Source organism: Juglans regia, chromosome 15 (assembly GCF_001411555.2).
Source record: "Juglans regia cultivar Chandler chromosome 15, Walnut 2.0, whole genome shotgun sequence".
NCBI lineage: Eukaryota > Viridiplantae > Streptophyta > Magnoliopsida > Fagales > Juglandaceae > Juglans > Juglans regia.
This window is the reverse complement of record NC_049915.1, coordinates 13192395-13213319: the sequence shown is the minus strand read 5'-3', so window position 1 is coordinate 13213319 and position 20925 is coordinate 13192395. Positions and strand designations below refer to the sequence as shown.

Below are 20925 nucleotides of genomic sequence, written 5' to 3'. Positions count from 1 at the left end.
TTCATGAGACAAAAGAGGTAAGGAAAATAGGTAACAGCGCCGCAATTGTATGCTATCTATTTTGAGTTACAATACGATATTAGTTCAGAATACTAAGTTACTAACATTTCAATGCATTAGAAATAGACATTACATACAAGTTTTAACTAAGAGGATGCTAGGTTAGCATCTCTTAGACTACTTGGTAAACATATGAATGTTTGGCTAAATAGCCCTGTTGAACTGTATATCATTTTCTTTATCCTGTGCAAACTCTATATATGAATAAGAAAGCATAAGAAAATTTTTGAATCTGATTCATTGTTATCTGCATTTCAAAGGTTAACAAGATTTTTCATATCAACTGATCCTCATCAAGTCCATACATCCAAACACTAGCCAACCGTGGTCAGCATTTGCTTAGAACACAGAGAACCCAATCACAATACTTCCAATCCCCCAACCCCAAAAAAAAAACAAGATTAAAGGCTTAGTAAATGTGACTATAAGCAGAACTAGGAAGCTCCAGGGTTCTCTCGAGACAGAGATCTCATTTTTACTGATGCAGGTGAGCCGGGAAGCTGTTGTTGGGAGGCAGAGGATCCAGCTTCTTTCGATTTAACATTTTCTGTAGCTGATGGGTCTGATGGAACAGAGATGTCCACCCTTCACCACTGTAAATGAGAGCTCGAACAATGTAGTTTGTTAGTAGTAAAATTTCTGTTGATGTGAGTTAAAGGTGCTTGGGATGGAGTCCCAGCATGTTGGGCTGGTCCCGGTGTTGCAGCTGCTGATTCAGCCTTCCTCAGCACCTACACAGGAATCATATGCGTAATTAAATGAATTCAATATCAAGCATCTTTAATCTCTACTACAACAATTAAGATCATTTGGACAACGAAAGATTTAAACCCATCTGAAGTTGCAAATACTTTATATAAATAGGGGGAGGATTGAGGAACAAAAGAGTTTATGATGATATTCATTGTTTAATTCATTTCCACCCTCCTGGGTTTGAGGGACATGCAACTATCAGGTTTTCTTTAAGACCTTTGTCACTTCAAGCTCAATCAACTAAAACAAATATTACATAAACAAAAAAGAAAAGAGTCAACAGGGTCAATCTGTGGCGCCCCCAGCCCCCGTTTGGGATTTGATGGAAACTGAAACACCGGGACATAGAACACCATGGTTACCTGTCCCTTGTACATGACAGATAAGATGCAATGCACTTACTGATAACTAACAGTATGCAGTATATCACAGTGAAAAGTCAATTTAAAAGAAACATTAGTCATGGTACTGAAACATAAGATCCCAATGCTATTGAATAATTCATAAGAGACATCAAAGTTGATAGGAGTTTCTAAAGAACTCCCAAAAACACGGGACCAAACATTTAAAAGCTAGACAGAAGATCCTTTCCCAAAAGTGGTCCCATAACATTGTCTTGATCTTCAGTGAGATTCGGGCCTCACTCGCTTCTCTAAGCCCGGTCCTTGTCTCTATTATGGGACCTTCTAAACTTTTTTATGTCTTCAATTATCTCAATAATTGTTTTATCAATCGACTCAAGATGGTCCAAAATGGAAAGCTCAAACAAGCCTATAACCATCTTAGGCACGATCCTCTCCGGAGGAGGTACTGTCCTCTTGCGCTTCGTCATTTGCATGGACTAAACCTGTCATAGCTTCTATCATTCCGAGTAAGGAATGATAGTGGGCAAATACAACAATGAGATTTCGAGAAATCTCAATAAGTAAACAAATAACGTGCAACAGATATCATAAGTATATGCAGCAAACTTAACAATGAATGCATGGACATGAACTTATACTTATACACTTGACCTTTCAAAGACTTCGAATAAAAACATGACATTTCATAATTTTTGCTTTCATAAACATGCTTTCATCAATTCATACTTGTTCATTAACATATTTATGAGCTCGTGGCGTTTCTTGGCTTATAACATACATTGGATACCTCACGGCTCCCCTATGCACCGTGTGTTTCCCGCTAGTTACTGCATCAACCATTAGACACTTTGATCAAGGTGACTACGTCTTGACTTTCATACATGGCAGCTTGCATTTCGCCTTCACAGTAGGTGCATGGTGCACCCACTAGTTTTAGGTGCGATTCCGCTTTAGTATCATTTTCTTTTAGGTACCATTCGAGATCTACCGACAGTACTTCGTCGACCCAAGGGTATCTGATGTAGGATAGAAGTGAGAACAAGAAATAGAAGTAGAATAATAGGAAATTGAGAAGAAAAGGAAACCAAAAGAGAAGAAAGGAAGAAGAAGAAAGCAAAGAGAGGGGTTGGAAGGAGGCGGCTGTGGCGCTCAATTCTTAATTCAAAATCTACTGTTCCAATGTTTCTTACAAGTCCTTAAATAGTAGGGCAATACAACCCTAAATAAAACAAATAACACATTAATAAAATAACAATAATAAAAGATGTCCTTAAATAGTAGGGTAATACAAACCATAAACAAAATAGATAAGACATTAATAAAATAGATAAAACATTAATAAGAGATGTCCTCATCAACTCTCTCAGGGTGGAAAAAGCTCGCCTTTGTCGAGTTGACAAATCACACTAAGGCTACAATCAATCACCCAACTATAAGCTAAGTGGTTGAGCACGCTTCTTCTGATAGCCATAAACACGTGTGAGTGGAGGCCTGAGTCTGGTGTCCCTACCAACTTCTCCGAAATAGGTGGCTGGTGACCCGGGCAAAGGAAGATCTTGCTGGTTCAGATAAAGCTCCAATAAATCTGGATCAAGCTGCTTGAGTGTCTCTCTGGGAATCCATGTACCGTCGGAATCTGGTCGATTGACCCAACGAACAAGGAAACGCTGAACCTCTCCATCATTGGTCAACACAATTTGTTCATCTAGAATAGTATCAATTTTATCTTTGTGTGCCATGATAGATGGTATTGGATTAGGAGTGACAAAAGGTTCAGGGTCAGGGTTAGGGTCCATAGATGGAGGTAGAAAAGGATCACTGGAGGGATTGAAATGGCCTTTGTAAGCAACTAAGTCCTCAACATTGAAAGTAGAGTGGCAACCAAAATGTGATGGAAGATCAATGATATATGCATTTGGACCAACACGCTTTAAAATTTTAAAAGGACCAGCACTACGTGCCTGTAATTTGGAAGCGGATCCAGGTGGACGCCGTTCCGGTCTAATTCGGATCATAACATAATCCCCAACCTTAAATTCAACATGTCGTTTATGCAAATCTGCTCGAAGTTTATATGATGCATTATTGGCCTCAAGTTGTTTATTGATCTCAATATGCAAGTCATGAAGATGTTGAACAAATGCCTCAGCTGACACAGACACATTAGCATGTGGAGACATGGGAATAAGGTCTAAAGGCTTCTTAGGCTTGTAGCCATGAACAACTTCAAAGAGACTCATACCTATAGACCGATTCACATAATTGTTATATGCAATTTGAGCTATAGAGAGGATCAAATCCCAATTCCTAAGATTTTCCTGGACCAGACATCTTAATAAGTTGCCAAGACTATGGTTAACAACTTCAGTTTGACCATCTGTCTGAGGGTGGTAAGCAGTGAAGAATTTCAATTTAGTGCCAACCATATACCATAGGGTTCTCCAAAAATGACTAGTGAAACAACCATCCCTATCTGAAACAAGTCTTAGGAAGACCATACAACTTGACAATCTCATTAAAGTACAACCTAGCGACCTTAGACTCATCTGAAGTTTTGTTACAAAGGATAAAGTGAGCCATTTTCGAGAAACGGTCAACTACAACAAAAATAGAATCATACTTCTTTGGAGTGCGTGGAAGTTCCAACACAAAATCCATACTAACGTCTTGCCAAGGACAACTAGGTACAAGAAGGGGTGTGTAGAGACCAGTATTCTGTTGCTTTTGTTTGGCCAATTGACAAGTGTTACAGGTGCTAACTATCTTAGCCACATATTTCTTCAAGCTGGGCTAGTAGAATTGACGTTTAATCTATTCTATGGTCTTAACACGTCCAAAATGTCCAGCCAAAACTCCGGCATTAATTTCCCAAACTATAAAGTCTCTAACTGAAGTCCGAGGGATGCACAACTTATTGGTTTTAAAAAGATAACCAGCCTCCAGACGGAAACCATCAGTGGTATCCGATTGCCCGCTTTGCAAAGCGAGAAAAGTATCCCTAAAATCAAGACAAGACTCATACTCTTCCTTAAGTCTTTCAAAACCTATGACCTTGACATTCATGATAGGCAAAAGGGAGATGCGGGGGCTTAAGGCATCAACAACTTGGTTCTCAACACCCTTCCTATTCTTCAAAGCAAAAGAATAAGCCTACAAATATTCAATCTAACAGTCATGCCTAGAATTCAATCTTTTCTGGGAGTTAAGGTAGCGGAGGGCCTCATGGTCCGAATAAAGAACAAACTCCTAGGGCAACAAATAATTGTGCCAATAGCGCAAAGCTTGCACAACCGCATACAGTTCCTTGTCAAAGGTAGAGTACCGTTGTTTGACATCATTTAACTTCTCATTGAAATAAGCAGCAGGGTGGCGTTCCTGGCTAAGAACTCCACCTATTCCTACCCCCGAGGCATCACACTCGACCTCAAAAATTTTGGAGAAGTCAGGAAGTCGCATGACAGGAGCTTCTGTCATTCGCATCTCGACTAACTTAAAAGCCTTAGTCGCTTCCGATGTTCACTGAAATTCTCCCCTCTTCATGTACTCTGTGATAGAAGCCATGATTGTGCGAAACCCCTTAATAAAACGACGATAAAAGGTAGCCAGACCATGAAAACTCCTGACGTCATGTATAATCTTGGGCTCAGGCCAACCAACAATGGCCTAAATCTTTGTGGGGTCAGCAGATACTCCAGTAGAAGACACAATGAATCCTAGGAAGACAACTCGATCGGTGAAGAAAGAGCATTTCTCACATTAGCATACAGAGTTGTTTCACGAAGGGTGGAACAAACCTGTGTGAGATGATCTAGATGTTGTTCCTTAGTCTTACTGTAAACGAGAATGTCATCAAAGTAGACAAGGAGGAACTTACCCATGAAAGGCCGAAGAGCTTGTGTCATCACTCTCGTAAAAGTACTTGGGGCATTAGTTAGTTCAAAAGGCATGACCAACCACTCATAAAGGTCATCTTCGTCTTGAAGGCAGTTTTCCACTCATCACCCTGGCGAATCCTAATTTGGTGATACCCATTCTTTAAATCAATCTTAGAAAATATTGTGGCACCAACCATCATATCCAATATATCATCAAGCCTAAGGAAGGAGAATCGATATTTCACTGTGATCCTATTAATGGCACGACTATCAATGCACATCCTCCAAGAACCATATTTCTTAGGAGTCAAAAGGGCAGGAACTGCACAAGGACTTAAACTCTCACGGATAAAGCCTTTGTGAAGAAATTCACCCACTTGCCTTTGGAGCTCAACATGCTGAGTGAGATTTATCCTATAATGAGGCAAGTTTGGAAGAGACATTCCTGGGATAAGATCTATGGCATGTTGAATATCTCGTAGAGGGGGTAAGTGGTTAGGGAGGTCTTCAGGGAAGACATCCCGAAACTCCTGAAAAAAAGACTGGGCCTCATCAGGGGCCACTATTGGAGACTCCAACGAAACCTCCATAACAAACACAACAAACACAACAGAAGCACCCACGAGTGCACGCTCAAACTCTGTAGAGTTAATAATATTTAGCCATTTTCGTTCCACAATTTTCTTTGTTTGCTGTGAGCCAACAGGTTTTGGGGGTAAAGGGTTAAGATGAATCTTATTTCTATTAAACACAAAGGAACATGAATTGGATCGACCATGGATGGTCACATCTAAGTCGAATAACCAAGGCTTGCCAAGAGTGACATGACCGACATCCATAGGAATGGCATCACACCATATACGATCCTTATATTCTAGAAACTGGATAGGCACTAGACAACGCTCTTTCACAGCTATGGAAGAAGTATCAACCCAAGAGACACTATACGGCTGAGGGTGAGGCACTGGTTGCAACCCAAGACGGGACATAGTAGCCACAGAAACCGCGTTATGCAACTCTCACTATCCACAATGATTTTACAACCCTTATCATTGGCGTCATCATGCCATCTTTCATCGAGGTGTGTCAGGAGCAAGGGGTTGGGTAAGGGTACAACGTACAACACTTAATCGAGGTGTGTCAGGAGCAAGGGGTACATAACCTAGATCCATAGGAAGGGTTCGGATACAACCTAAGAAGGTATCCTCATCATCACCTAAATCATCAAACTCCTCAAGCTTAGGCTCATAGACTTGATCTTCTAAAGGTTCATCAACTATACCCTCATGTTCCTCAATGACTAGGGTTTGACTAGGACAATTGGAAGAAATGTAACAAAAACCCTTACATTTGAAGCACTGCAAGCGGGAGGAAGTCCTGGAAATTTGAGGACTTTTATCCTTATTTTCTCATGCGGGGGAAACATTAGATGGTGGAAGCCCTAAGAGAGACTTAGGGGAAAGAGTGGACGCTGGGGTGATGGTAGGGCAATTGTCTCCACGCCTTCCATACGGGGTCCTCATAACCGACTCATAGTCTCGGACTAAAGAGTAAGCGTGGTCAAGTGTAGCGACACCCCGAAGGACAAGCTCACTCCTAAGATCATCTTTTAGGCCTTGTCTAAACCTACTCAAAGTCATGGCCTCATCATCAACAATATGACATCTCATTCGGAATTCATCAAATTGAGTGACATACTCAGTCACTGGATGATTGCCCTATGTAAGGGCATTCCATTGGTCCAGCAAATTACCCCTGTAAGATTGAGGCAAATACTTCTCTTGAAGACGACGTTTCATTTCTTCCCAACTTCCAACAGGAGGCGCATGGTGCCTCTCAAGGAGATCCTCTACACTTTCCTAAAAGAGTTGGGCAGTGCCAGTTAATTTCAGACTAGCAAATTGAACTCTACGATCCTCAGGGATTGTATACCAGGTAAAGAAACGGTCCATATCCCTAATCCATTGAGTAAAAACTCAAGGATCTAGGCAACGGTCAAAAGTAGGGGCCTCTAGCTTAATGTTTCTGAATAAGCACTCTTCATGGCGAGTAGGAGACTGAGTACCCTGACGATAATGGTCTCGTTCTCGCTCACGATCATAGTCCCTACCCGCACGATCATGTCTAACATCTTGTCAATCATCTCGTCGACGACCATAGTGTCTATTATGGGATGCTTCAGAGTTGCCAGACGAATGAGGGGGTTCCTCAAAATTGTTCAACCTAGCAGCTAAGTCCCTGTTCTCCTCACGAGTAGCAGCCATCTCAGTTTGGAAAGCCGCTAATTGAGTTTGTACATGTCGCTAGCTAGTGGCTAGTTGAGCTAATTGACGGGTGAGGGCAACAAATTGGGAAGAATCCATGATAAAGGTATTGGAACTAGAGGTGACAAGACGACCACTACGCAATTGCATGTAATGCAACACCAGCTAAATGAAGTGCAATGAAGAGATCAATGAACAATAAGTGCAAGTCATGAAAAATATCAACTGAGCAAAATAATTTTTTTTTTTGGGATTAAGTAAATCCAAATGAGACAAACAAATAATACTGATATTTAAAATAACAAGGCAAGGGTCAAATACCAATCAAGAAAATCCAATCACGTAGGATAGATTTTTTTTTTTTTTTGGACAATTAATGAAAATGACAAGCAATGGTACAGAATATGAAAATGAGAGAATGAGAACACAAGAAATGTGAAGCAAAATAAAATCTAAGTGTCGAATAAATTGGACAGTAGCAAATGTGGGGTAAAATTATCCATGGAGACTAATTCAGCCACAGGGTTCATTCATATGGGTTTTGAATAAAATTACTACAGATAACAGTAGCACATAAAAAACAATTGATACCCTTTTAAAATGAACAGTTAGTATAAAAACCAAAGAGAGATAGGATACGGTGACTCCCTTTTTGTTCACTGAGAATTCGAGGCTAGCTTTCTTTCTAGACATTTGGTTGAAAACAATCTACACAAGGTCTACGCCTTTCTTAAAGCTTCTTCTCTGTTTTTTTTTTTTTTTTTTTTTTTTTGGGGTACCTGCTGTCTTTGGGTGTTTCTACACTGAGGGAAAAAATAAACTCGCGCGCGAGAGGAGAGAACGAAAGAGGGAGAGACGTCTGCTGGAGGGAGAAGGATCAGAGCTAAGATTTCGTGTTTCTGGCACCGTTTGTCTCTAGTTTGGTAGTTTCGGTGAGTTCTGTCTCGAAGGGGAGCTGAGCTGTGGTTGAAGGTCACTGCCAACTCAGCAAGGACCAAAAATCACAGGGAAAAAGTATAGAACTGGGTAACGACGGGAAGGAAGTCGGAGGGAGGGGAAGAAGCTCGTAGAGGCTTATCAGCGTGGGCTTGTGGTCGGACGTCGATGAGCTGGTGATGGTAGTGGTGTGGGTCTGGTGTCGTTACTGGTTGCAGCTCGAGCACATAGAAGAGAGAGGTCTCTAGGTTGCCGAAACTGATGAACAAAAATCGGGGATCAAAGGTTACTCTAGTGTTTGAGAAAACAATAGCAACTGGCTCTTGATACCAAATATGATGTAGGATAGAAGTGAGAACAAGAAATAGAAGCTATTTAATAGGAAATAGAGAAGAAAAGGAAACCAAAAGAGAAGAAAGGAAGAAGAAGAATGCAAAGTGGGGCTGGAAGGAGGCGACTGTGGCGCTCAATTCTTAATTCAAAACTTACTGTTCCAATGTTTCTTACAAGTCCTTAAATAGTAGGGCAATACAACCTTAAATAAAACAAATAACACATTAATAAAATAACAATAATAGAAGATGTCCTTAAATAGTAGGGTAATACAAACCCTAAACAAAATAGATAAGACATTAATAAAATAGATAAAACATTAATAGGAGATGTCCTCATCAGTATCCCTCCATTTTAAACACTCCTGAGAGGACAAAAGAGTTCCACTAGAACATTCCCTCGTCCCAACATTTGGGTTTTACTTTTTAAAAAAACTATTTACCTTTCAAAAAGGATTTTCACAATCCCAATGCATGTGACATGACAATGGACCTTAGAACTTTCATGAGACACATGAAATACCACAATGCTTCATCATAACCATAAGATGCCGAAATGTTTCATCATAAAATAAAACATTCATACATGTAATACATTTTCCGTTACGGCTTGAAAATATTAGAACATGTGAACATGTTCCCTTATAACAATTCAAGGCATGCATATCAATCAAAGGCATACATTCCAAGATTTCATGTAAGGGCCGAAACCTTCAAACCCTAATATAACCAAAAATTGTTCTTATCACATAAAACCCAAAGCACCAATTATCTTAATTTATAAGGTTGGCCGAAAGCTTTGTGTGGGGAAACATGCAATCCAATCAATTTTTCATGAACTTGGAATCTTCTAATGCATTGAACAAAGACTTTTAACAAGGAAACCTCATGAGCGCCAAAGCATTGTCTTGTGTGTATGGGTGATCCTTTTATGATCTTAGTCCAAGCCAAAATGGTAAAATATAACATTCATATTCAACTAACATAGAACATGCCGAAACCCTACATGACTTCTTACTTCATCTCTTTCCACATTATACACATCTTCCATAACTCATTTCAATCATACTTTTAAACAATCATATCAAAATATATTCATAGCACATAGAAGAACAATAATATCATAAAAGACCATACAAAACCGAAACAACCAACAAGTTCACAAGCCATATATATAAAATATCCAAGTACAAGTTAGAGGTGTACTTACAAAAATCTGAAATATGTGTTTATAGCAAACAAGCTGAAAATCACATGTACTACTAGTTAGGATCATTACTCAAGAAAACCCTAACCCATGTGTTTATGTGTAGTGCTTCTTATACCTTTTTCTTTCCAAGAAACTCCAAGTTTTCGGACCCTTCCCTCTTGAATCCGAAACTTGCCTTCAACAAAAACTCTAGCTACTACTCACTAGTGTCGTGACCCTCTTACCTCAAAACACCATGCTTTAAGGCTTTAAAAGCAAATAGGGTTACATTCATCTTTCTTGAAGAAACCCTAATCTAACCATGTGAGTGTAGGCGTGGTTCATGTGAAATATGTTAACGTATACAACTTAGGAATTTATATAATTTAGGACTTCTCTTTTAATATTAGCTGTATAGATATATTACCATGTATATAGGCTAAATATCAGGGATCAGTTAGGGATCCCTGTGTATAGCATTTTGACCTACTTTCCTTGTATAGAGATTATTACGTGGTGAATGAAAAGAGGGCTGAAGTAAGAGAGCCAGTTTTTTCCAAAAACAGTTTTTTCCAAAAGTTTTCTTGACTTTGACATGGTATCAAGAGCAGGTTCCTAGTTTCTTGCCTATTTCTTGGATTTTTTTTTTTCTCGGGGGTCTATCTTTTGGGATTTTGACAAAATAACCTTTCAAAACACAAGTTAAATCCATCTAGCTCAAGTGTGTGTGGATGTTAGAGCATAAGTTCTAGATGAACTATGCTTAAACCGAATCTCCCTTCCTTTCATGAAGTTGTGCGTGTGGTGCGTGTAAAACAAAGAAAAGTTAGCTTCTTACCTCCTTAGTTCCTCTTCTTGAAAGTATCCTCACTATCCTTAAGAGAATATTGAAGTGAGTGTGGAAACTTGGGAGGAAATGTGTGGTGACTGAAACTCACAAGAGAAGCATAAAATGGCCAAAGGTTCTAGGGTTTTCGGTTTGTCCCCTTTTATAGACATTCAAGAAGTCTTTTGCATGAAACAAGCCCATGCATGGATGCCAAGTGACGTGTAGCCCTATCACCTTTTTCTTCTAGCTCATCATTAGATTGAGTTGGAAACCCTAAGACACCTCCTTGCATGTGGTGTCCTCTTCCTCCAAGCCGAAACTCACTTCCTCTTTTGCCATTTCTTTTCATGTCTTGGTCCAATGTACCTCATGACTAAAAGGTCTTTTACTAAACTCAAATCTCCCTCCATCTCTTACAAGTGTGCATGTGTGTCAAGTGGCATGTGAAGAGTGTGTGCATATACATGGGCTGCCAAAACCCTACACTTCCCTAGTAGATCTTATTTTTCACCATACCTTTGGACAAACAAGTGATTGGTCCTTTTTGGCACAAAGAACCTTGCCTTATCAGTCCACCTCAAGGGGTTTCTTACACAAAATATCCTTCTAGAAGCCCTTGGGCGTGTAGCCTCCTTCCAATCTTGATCTTGCTTCTTCCCAAGAAAACCTTTTTACCTACCTTCATGCATGGATGACACATGGCAAAAAGCAACCTTTCTCTTCTATATTGTTGTCATCCATGGCCTCAGCCTTTCCTAGTTCCACTTTCCCATATTCCTAATCATTTCCTTATAGGCTCCTTCCCCCATAGTGACATGTGTCAAAAGCTTTCTTCCACAAGCAAAGATCTTCATGCATGCGTGACACATGGCAAAAAGAACTAGATCTTCCTATGGTAGGCGTGTAAGCCAAACCCTAGTTCATTCTCACCTCTTTTCCCTTATATCCATCTAGATTCATCGAGTCCTATACATAGCCTCATTGGATGACAAGTATCATGCATAAACCTCAAGTGGGGCGTGAGCCCTAATTCCATTGGGCTTCAAAAACCCTAATTTCCTACAAGGGCCGAAACTCTCATGGGCTTAAAAGAGAAAGAAATTTACACAAAAACCTAGAAAGTCTTGGTCGTCACACAATCCATATAAGACTTTCAGTTCAGTCCTTTGTCACTTCTTAATCCTCATATACCAATCAATGATCAAATAGAAATATACGAGATAAAACAAAAGGAACATTGTTTACCTTTATAGTCCTTGAAAAAAACTGACTTCCACTCAATTCCAATGCTTTGTCAACAGACTCCTTGCTAACAAAAGTAACATAAGCAGACCTAAAAGACGATTAATGTCATTATATTGTATACACCCAGTATACTTTGGTGTGCTTTTTGTGTTTTTAATAATGTTTTGTTACTTTTAAAAGGAAAAAATATACCATATATAAATAGAACATGTACACAGTAAGAATTATAAAACAACTGAGAAAATGTTATTACCCTTTTCGTCGTGAAGTTGCTTCATCAGTCAGAATCACCACGTTGACAACTGACCCACATTTGGAAAAATACAAGGATAATGCTTCTTTAGTGGCTGCAAAATGTACCTGATATTTCCAAACCAACCAATGTACAAGTCCATTAGTTACTAGATGACAGTGATGCTGACAAAGAAAAAAAGAAAATTAAAGGATAAACTTGTCCAAAACTAGTATGCGGAATTTGCCCTACTTTTGATAACAGTTTACATTGAAGTTCTAAGGAATAATTTATGCTCCCCTAATTGAAAACGCACTCGACAAATAGAACCTTAAATGCAAGGCCTAATCAGGTTCCTCCACTGGCGACTCTCTTGGAGTATATGTCCTAAAAGAACTAGGATTACTAAAATCAGGTTTAACTTTTGTTTTTTGGACAAGTAATGCCATATCGGGTTTATCTTCCAATCAATTAATCCCTATTTCAGGGACATATCTTTATAGGCAGGGCCTGGGATCACTAATTATATTTGAATGAGCCCATCCATTTGGTCATTCTCCTTAACAGATGAGAAAGACCCTGCCAACATCCAATGTTCTTGACAGGAATATTTGAGGTCTTATGACCAAACAAGTGAAAGTTCAAAGTAAGATCCTGGGCTTTATAATTGAATTGAGTGCAGTTTTTGGCATCCAGAAGAGGTTCTCGCACTCTTAGAATCATGTATGAACAATAAAACACTACTACGATACTTAAGGAAATCTGGGTGTCATGCCTAGAGATTAACTTCTAGAATTGTCTTTATTAATGAAATGCTCTCAGCAGACTACCCTTAATCCACATCTTTTACCTATATATAAAAAAGATTAATGTAATGCTCCCTTTCCTAAAATTAGGTGTAGCAATGAGGAAACCTTAGGTGTGACACTTCCGAAGTCTAAAAGTGATGCCTGCTGTTGATTACAGTTATGTCCTAGAATTAATTAACCTTTTCTCCTATGTAGAGGACAGGCCTCACAACTTGTAGTTTTAAGGGAAGACACGACCGCTAGGCTGCCTACAATACATGTGTAGGCGTGGGATTTCCAAAAATATACAGTGTCTCCCTGTCTTTGGCAGAATGGAAAGAATAGGATCATCAATATTGCAGACTTCGTAGCCAGGAGTATAACACGTCAATTGTAAGAGCAACTTCAAAATCAACACTTGCTTCAGTCTATCTTGGTGGTGAGATAAGTCCATCCCTATAACATGTTATCCATGACATGAATTGGGTGTTGATGAAACCATCAGGTGCTAGTCTATGTTGTAACTCCTACCGCTGCTAAAGCCTTCTCATTAAGTCCTTTTACCCCAATTATAATCATTCAAGCCCTATCCACAAGAATCTTTACTTTTGTACTACGGTTTTAATCAATAGCTTTTTGCCACAATTATTCCCCTCTCTCAACCTTGAGAAAATTAAAACCTCAATATCTATGTTGCTTCTGCTGCCCAGTGTCCATTTGGGAAGCATCCATCCCTTGTCCATTTGGTACCGGACTAAAAGAAAAATGCTACTAAAAAATTAAATTGTGCCAAGGTGGCTGTTTCAGAGCATTGTCTATCAGCATGGGCAACAAGCATATAGATGGCCATTAGATTCCATGTAATTATCCTAAAAGCTTAAAACCCTACTTACAATCTTGACATCTCATATGGCAACAGTTGGAAGTTCATAAAAATTTCAATGCCCTTCACACAAATTCCCATTTCGCATTTTAGTATTTTCTCCCTACAATCACAATAGTTTAACAAATTGATAGCAACTATTTTTGTTGAGACCAAAAGACAACAGAGTTTTCTTGATGCGTGGAACCTCACGGCCCATCAGACTCACTGTTGGGGAGTGAACCATATGCAACCGCATCCACCAGAATTTTGTATAAGATAATCCATGGAAACTCTTAGTGCAGAACCGAACTCAGGATGTCTAACTCTACGGCTCATCCTAAGCCCGTTCTTAGACCACAATACAGCAGAGTTAAGCAGCCCCAAGAACTCATAGTTAGGACCTTATTTCTTCTTTCTTCATGACCCTTTGCAGTTAAAATGATCTTGCACTTAATAGTAAAGAATATGAAATCTATTTCTGAGGTGACTTTAGTTGCGATTAAAGTAATTATTACACACGATTAATTCTCCTAAAAATTTATGCCATTCTATTTATAGAAAAAATTGAAGATATATGTCCAGAAACAGCCTAGAAACAAAAGATCTAGAAATATCTGAATAACAATACAGTATGCATCAACAAGCCTTGCCAAGATGGAAAGGTACAGAAGACTACAACAGAAATTGTAAGCACAACTAAGAAACAATTCTCATAGTAAAGAAAAGGCATCTAGAAAAGGTTCTATGAGTTTACATTTGTCACAATTATAGTTCTTGATTCAGAATCTTCTTCCAGACGCTTCGACGAACCTGCAAAGTCACAAGTGAACAAAATCCAGCATGAAGTTGGGCATTTGGTATAATATAGTACATTCAATGAGCTTCACGGCCAAATAGTTAAAGCTCACTACAGATAAGAACTTAAAAGAAAGAGGGTTCAACAAGACAGATCTTTTTATTCAATGGCAGAGAAGAAAAGTATCCTTAAAGACCTAACAGGAAGCTAATTGATCAATTTGACTGTACGACGTGCCAAAATCTTGGGAAAGATCAATTATTAAATTCATTCTAACATTAGAAAAATAAAAACTGTGATATCCCAGTAGAGGAGGTGAAGGACAGGAAAAAAAGATGGAGAAACTGTTTCAGCTCCAAAATTTGAAGGAAACTGAAAAACTTTAAAACCAAGAATAATTATGAGGACATAAAAATTGCTGCATTTTCTGGGATGGCCTTACCAAAATTTAACAATAAATTTGGCTTTCCATCTTTTTCCATCTCCATCTGCCTTGATCGGAGCCTAGACATTTCCGTCTCGATTTGATGCAATTTTTGTTTCACATCTAAAACTTCCTGTATAAATGAACACAATGAACCAAGTAAACCCTCCGCCTGTACGAATCCAACTTTATGGGATGTCCTTGAAGGAAACAAAATAAAGTTTCTAGCATGAAAAGGCAAAGATTATTCCATGGGAGAATAAAAATACACAAATCAGTTCTTTTTAACAGAGTAATAACACCATTACATAATGTCATTGTAATATGATTAGCAGCTTTGATTTTATTCATTGGTCAATGAGCATAGTTTTTTTTTATAAGTAAATGATGAGCATAGTTTAGCCGGTACAGAACATACCGAAGCCAAGTTTAGAGCAGTAGTCTTATGTGGTTTTTTCAAATCCTGTAAATTTTCTTTGCTTTGGAGACCCGTTTTCCTCTCACCCACTGAAGAAACTGAACCAGCACCAAGGCCAAGACTGATGTCACCAAAGTGTCTCTTTTGTCTGATGTTATTTGCGGAATGCTGTGGATGAGGCTTGTGCACTAATGTTCTACCCTCGGCAAGGTCATTCTTACTAAGACCAGGAACTTCCCCTCTCACAGTCTGACTATGTCCACCATTCGGTGCAGTATGCATTGATGATCGCCAGTTAAGTAGTTGCTCATCTTGATTAATCTGAGCAACAGCACTCACATCAATAGTCTCACTCCCTTCAGCTGCATTGTCCAATGGCTTGCTAAGTCTATCCCAAACACTGCCCCGTGGCCTTCCAATGTGGTGAGACTCGGATACCACACCAGTTGCATGTGCAGAGAGGCTTGTTCCAGTCACATTATTAGCAGAATTTCGGGGATGAGCATTTCCTGCAAGGACGAAGTGAACGTGCTGCTCAATGTGGTTGGCATATAAGCAACCACAAACTTGCACACAAATTGCTATGGATTTCGAATGAACCATCATCAACATTAATTTCAACAAATAGGAATACATATATTCAGAAAAGCAAAGAAATCTCACCTGATGAGGAGGATTTAAAATGGCTAGAAGGAGCTTGCACAATTTTTTCTTGTAAAACCTGTTTAGGTGACCGATTGGACTCGTGTAAAAGAACCTGCTCTACAATGAAAGGAGCAAAAATTTATGAACAACTTAGACAAAAGGATAAAATGCGATTCTCAAGGAATCGCTGATAAAACCCCATTCCACTAACTGATGACTCAAAGTTTAGTTATTGCAAACCTTCTTATTAGATTTATTAGTAAACTGAATGCTTTTTTGTCCAGCATTGATACCCTCATCCATTTAGGTCAGCCATTGGGGCAAACCCACGTTATGAAAAACTTCACCGAAAAAATTAAGCATGCATCTATCACATAATACACTGACCCAAAAAAGAACAAGAGAAAGGGCTCAAGTCTCTGAGAAAAATACCAAGGAGGAGGGATAAGCATGGTCGTGTTTGGCGGTGACAGCAGCGACATCTATTGAATCTGATAAAGCAATAATCTCTGAACTGGATTGAAGAGCATGACTCGAGAGGAAATCCCATAGCCTACAAAGAAAGACAAGTCAGATAACCAAGAAGTACCCGAAGAAAGAATAAAGAAGAAAAGCAATCAGGGAGAGCCGGAGGGAAGGTACCAAGTAACGAATTCTGCAGTCCTCTCGCCAAGAAATGCGTCCAAATCATCCCTCGCCTGATATTGATGCTTTCCGTTGCAAATAAGCACCGTTATATACTCCTGTTGGTTTCATCGTCGAATAAACAAAAACAGATTCCGAATGAGTATTGGATTTGGGCAGATGGGTGGGTAATCAGTAACAAAACCGAAAAAGGAAACTCTGGAATCGCTTACGGAAAGAACGTCGTCGGAGTAATCAGAGAGGAAGTCATGGAGCTTGGAGGAAATGGACGACTTGAGAAGGGAATCGGCTTCCGATTTCCGGTTAATCTTGAAAAAAACAGGCTTCTCCGACCACCACGATATACCGCCACCCATTCCCGAATCCTCCCAACTCTCTTTCTCTGGCACTGCTGCTTCGGCTCTTCCCACAACTCCACTCTCTTTTCTCTACTCTCTTGTAAGCCTTCCATTTCCGGATTCTGAAATTGTACGCCGACTTCCATCCTAACGACATGTAGCATTGTAACGAAAGCTACATACGGCATGAGAGTAAAAAATCCAAAACCAAAAAGAGTACTTGTAAAAAAACCCCAATTTTAGAGCATTAAAATTTTTGTTTGATTTTAGGGTGAGTTGGAAAAGCATAATAAAAAAAATCCTTTCTTTTTTTTTTTTTTATTGAAAATTCAAATTTCATTTCAAACAACATTACTATAGCCTTCAGCCAATACATTATTAAGGTTCGGAACAGACACTACATTACTATGGCCTACATCATTTACATTAGTATGAGTTACAACTATTTCATTTGAACAAAAACCTAATCTATGTCCATCAGCCATATTTTGAGCACTTATACCTGGGTTGATAAAATCAATATCAATAATCTCACAGTTCTGATAAAGTGTTTGTTGTGCTAGCTGGTGAGCCACCTGATTTGTAGTCCTTTTAACATGTTTTATCTCCCAACTTATATCTGCTAAGATTGAATGAACGTCCTGCACAAGGCATTGAAGCATACCATTTTAACACTAAGGGAGTTTTAACACCAAGGGAGTTTTAATGTGATGATGTTAAGCTTTATAGAAATGAAAAATAGAAGTTGAACTCGTGGATCTAATCGTCACAAGTGATTAAAAAAAACAATGATGTTGCCAAGATTAGGTCTTATTTGGTTACGCAGTTCAGATGAGATATTTTGTTGAAAGTTAAATAAAATATTGTTATAATATAATTTTTTAATATAATTTTTATTTTAAAATTTAGAAAAATTGAATTGTTTATTATATTTTGTGTGGGAGTTTAGAAAAATTGTAATGACTATATGAGATGAGATGATATAGTTTAATTTTATGTAACTAAATCAACCCTAATCAGAGCAATCATCAGTGATTCCCAATTGAAAAAAAGAATAGGTGATAATAATCTTTGGTCCAAGCATTATTCAAATGGCCCTATTGTGGTGTTACCAATGAAGCATGGTTCTAGATGAGTTGAATTTAACGTTAACGTATGGTCAGTCTTCGGTCATTTAATTTTCATCCAAACACAATTTAAGATCGAGTTTATCATCAAATTATATTTTATATTCATGAAAAAATCATTTTTTGAATGATTTTGACTTATTTACGAGATTTTTAAGTTTGACAAAAAAATTATTTATATTATAAAAAATACTAAACGAATTTAATTTAGCACCTATAAGGAGGTTGAATAAGTGTTTTGAGCATATTATCGTAATTATGCCCAATTAAAATCATTATAACTCATTAATCACCAAATATGCAAACAATATATTAAATCAAGCGAATTTAGTTAAAAATGTGAAAAACCTCTTAAAGAACTCTTCAAAGGCAGCCCAATCTGAAAAGCCAATTAACTAGAAGAATAAAATGTACATAATTTCAATTTATAATCAATTGTAAAAAGAAAAGTGTTACAGTCATAAATAGATTTCATAAAAGTAAACTCACAAATTAATGTAACATACCTATTTTTCTCGATAACTCTAGAGCCTATGGATGATTTCTTCAACATTGGTTCTCTAGTGGACTTTGCTGGTTTTTTTCTCAATTTATAAAGGATGTGAACTTGAAGTGGCTTGAAAAACTTTAGGTCAATATAATAGTGTCCAAAAAAGCACACAAATTTTGTTCACAAAAGACCATTAAAACACGTTAGGAAATAATTTGACAACTTGGGAAAACAAGTAAACTCTATTTTGGAAGGGTTTTCTTGTGGCCTCTTTGAAGTACTAGTCTTCATCCCGTTTGGATGAAACTAGGGTTCCAAAGATTTTATTGGCAAGAGATATGTCTAGACTTGCACCATATGATGGAGTCCACATTTTTACAAAAGACTTATATGTTTTAAGTTTGTATCTTACTTAACTACAAAGTGGACAAGATTCCATTACAAATTGGACTGTTCGCAATTTGAGGGACAAGTGTCCAAGCTATTTTCCCACCTCGACTATGGGTAATAATGATATATAGTCATAGAATATGCAATTCTCTTTAAAAGAAAGTATGGACTATTATTACAAAAATAATTTTTTTTATGTGGGTTTCGAATTTAACCACTCTTTTAAAAGGGGATAGGCGGGGACTGCACACTTCAAGACTATAAATATCATTGCTCAAATAAAATATCAATAGATTCCAAATCAAGAATAATGCAAGCAACACAATTTTTTTTTTTTTTACCTTAACAACAAATTTCAACCAAACATGTTATCCAATAACACATGATAATAATAAATCACTAATATACCACAAAGATATGGTGTCATAAAAAGAGACGGTACCATGGGGATGGATATACTATACCAAAGAGATATTATATCATGATAGGCACCAAACAAGTCACAAAGATACCTATATCATGGGCTCAAGAATAAATAGCATGCTCACATGTGATTTTTTAAAATTTATATTTCACATTAATATAGTCATAAGTATTTTGAACATATTCCAATATATTTAAAATTTTGCACTACTTCCCTCAATTAATACCAAAATAGCATATAGTCAATATTACAACAAGTTGAAAGTTCTAAGTCTTAAAAACAATAATATTTACAGTTTTAGGATAAGTAAGTTTCACGCATTTTTAAAAAAAATGGACAAATCTGAAACTTATATAAAAAAGTTATTTGATAATGATAGAACTAACTTTTTTTTAAAAGGAATACGCTCGATTTGTACACCCTAGGACTATATCTAATATGTCACACATCGTCTGAGCTATAGAGACAAGATAAGAGACATAGTTGAGAAGAGGAAAGTAGAAGTGTTGAGTCAGAAGGGGATGGTTTGATCGTGTGGGGCTTGGGCCAGAAAAGAATAAAGGGTATTAGTTGAGTTAATGGATTAGGGGGTCTGTTTATGGGCCTGCAAGCCCATTAAGGGTAGTGTCTTTCATTTGCTGTTAAGTGACGGTCATCTGTTTTAGTTTATTTTCATTTCTGTTAGTAGTGGAACGATATATCACTGCAGCACGAAATGGGATGGATATGCATGAATTTACAAGATTCCTTTTCTCTCTCTACTATTCATCTTCTCCCTTTTCTCTCTAACATTCTGGAGGATCCTACCCTCGAAGTAGGCAACCTATCTTTCTCCTGTATCCATTCTTATCATCAATCCATAAACCAAATTCACAACAAAGTGTTACAAGTGGTATCAGAGACAGGTTCCCAAGTGACCTGTGATTACAATCAGTAAAAGAAGAAATGGCAGATGGTACTAGACTCGCGCAATTAGCAGAAGGTCTACAATCACTCAGCAAGTCCACTGAGTCACAATTTAAAACGCTAGAAACTGAAGTGTTGGCCCTCAAGAGGCAATCGGATTCTGTAGTGCAGCAACTGGCGGCATTGACTGTGGAGCTGCAGCTGAAGAACAAGAACAGTGGCTGGGTTCGTGGGGAATCATCTTCAGATGGTCAGGATCAGCAGCTGGTTTATGTAGAACAAGGGGGTGAACCTCCTCCACGTTCGGTAAGGCTTGATTTTCCAACTTTTAATGGTTAAGATCCAAATGGGTGGATATACAAAACCAACCATTTTTTCTCCTACTATAACACCCTGCCCCAACAAAAATTAAGGCTAGCCTCCTTCCATATGGAGGGCCAAGCTCTAGTTTGGTTCCAAGATCTTAAAGAGTCAGGAGTTCTAAAGGAGTGGGAGGATTTTACCAAGGCCTTGTTGGTACGGTTTGGGCCATCTTCGTATGATGACCTCATGGAGGCCTTAACTAGGCTAAAACAAACTGGATCTGTCG

The 20925-nt window shown here is 38.2% G+C and overlaps 1 protein-coding gene across 3 annotated transcripts; it reads right to left on the bottom strand.

The window, feature by feature from the left end:
* Positions 1-274: 274 nt before the first annotated feature.
* On the bottom strand, positions 275-17105 carry LOC108984351. 3 transcript variants are annotated; one of them, XM_018956277.2, is made up of 10 exons: positions 16874-17104; positions 16659-16759; positions 16449-16569; positions 16035-16128; positions 15372-15880; positions 14972-15086; positions 14488-14543; positions 12102-12208; positions 11849-11936; positions 275-791 (listed from the first exon to the last, which is right to left on the bottom strand). In XM_018956277.2, the coding sequence occupies exons 1-10, from the start codon at positions 17015-17017 to the stop codon at positions 648-650; spliced, it is 1479 nt and encodes a 492-aa protein (XP_018811822.1). In that variant the 5' UTR covers positions 17018-17104; the 3' UTR covers positions 275-647. The 3 variants fall into 3 exon arrangements, with proteins under 3 accessions (XP_018811822.1, XP_035541847.1, XP_018811823.1); XM_035685954.1 differs by lacking the exon at positions 16874-17104 and having other exon boundaries at positions 16035-16133; XM_018956278.2 differs by lacking the exon at positions 11849-11936 and having other exon boundaries at positions 680-791; positions 16874-17105.
* Positions 17106-20925: the final 3820 nt, after the last annotated feature.

What these genes read in the sequence shown, in the direction of transcription:
- LOC108984351 (XM_018956277.2), bottom strand. Translation starts at nt 17,017, where the DNA reads ATGGGTGGCGGTATATCGTGGTGGTCGGAGAAGCCTGTTTTTTTCAAG. An exon ending in GAACTATAATTGTGACAAAT is followed by an intron (nt 12,209 to 14,487) that starts GTAAACTCATAG and finishes TGGAAATATCAG; the next exon opens with GTACATTTTGCAGCCACTAA. An exon ending in GCAACTTCACGACGAAAAGG is followed by an intron (nt 11,937 to 12,101) that starts GTAATAACATTT and finishes ATCGTCTTTTAG; the next exon opens with GTCTGCTTATGTTACTTTTG.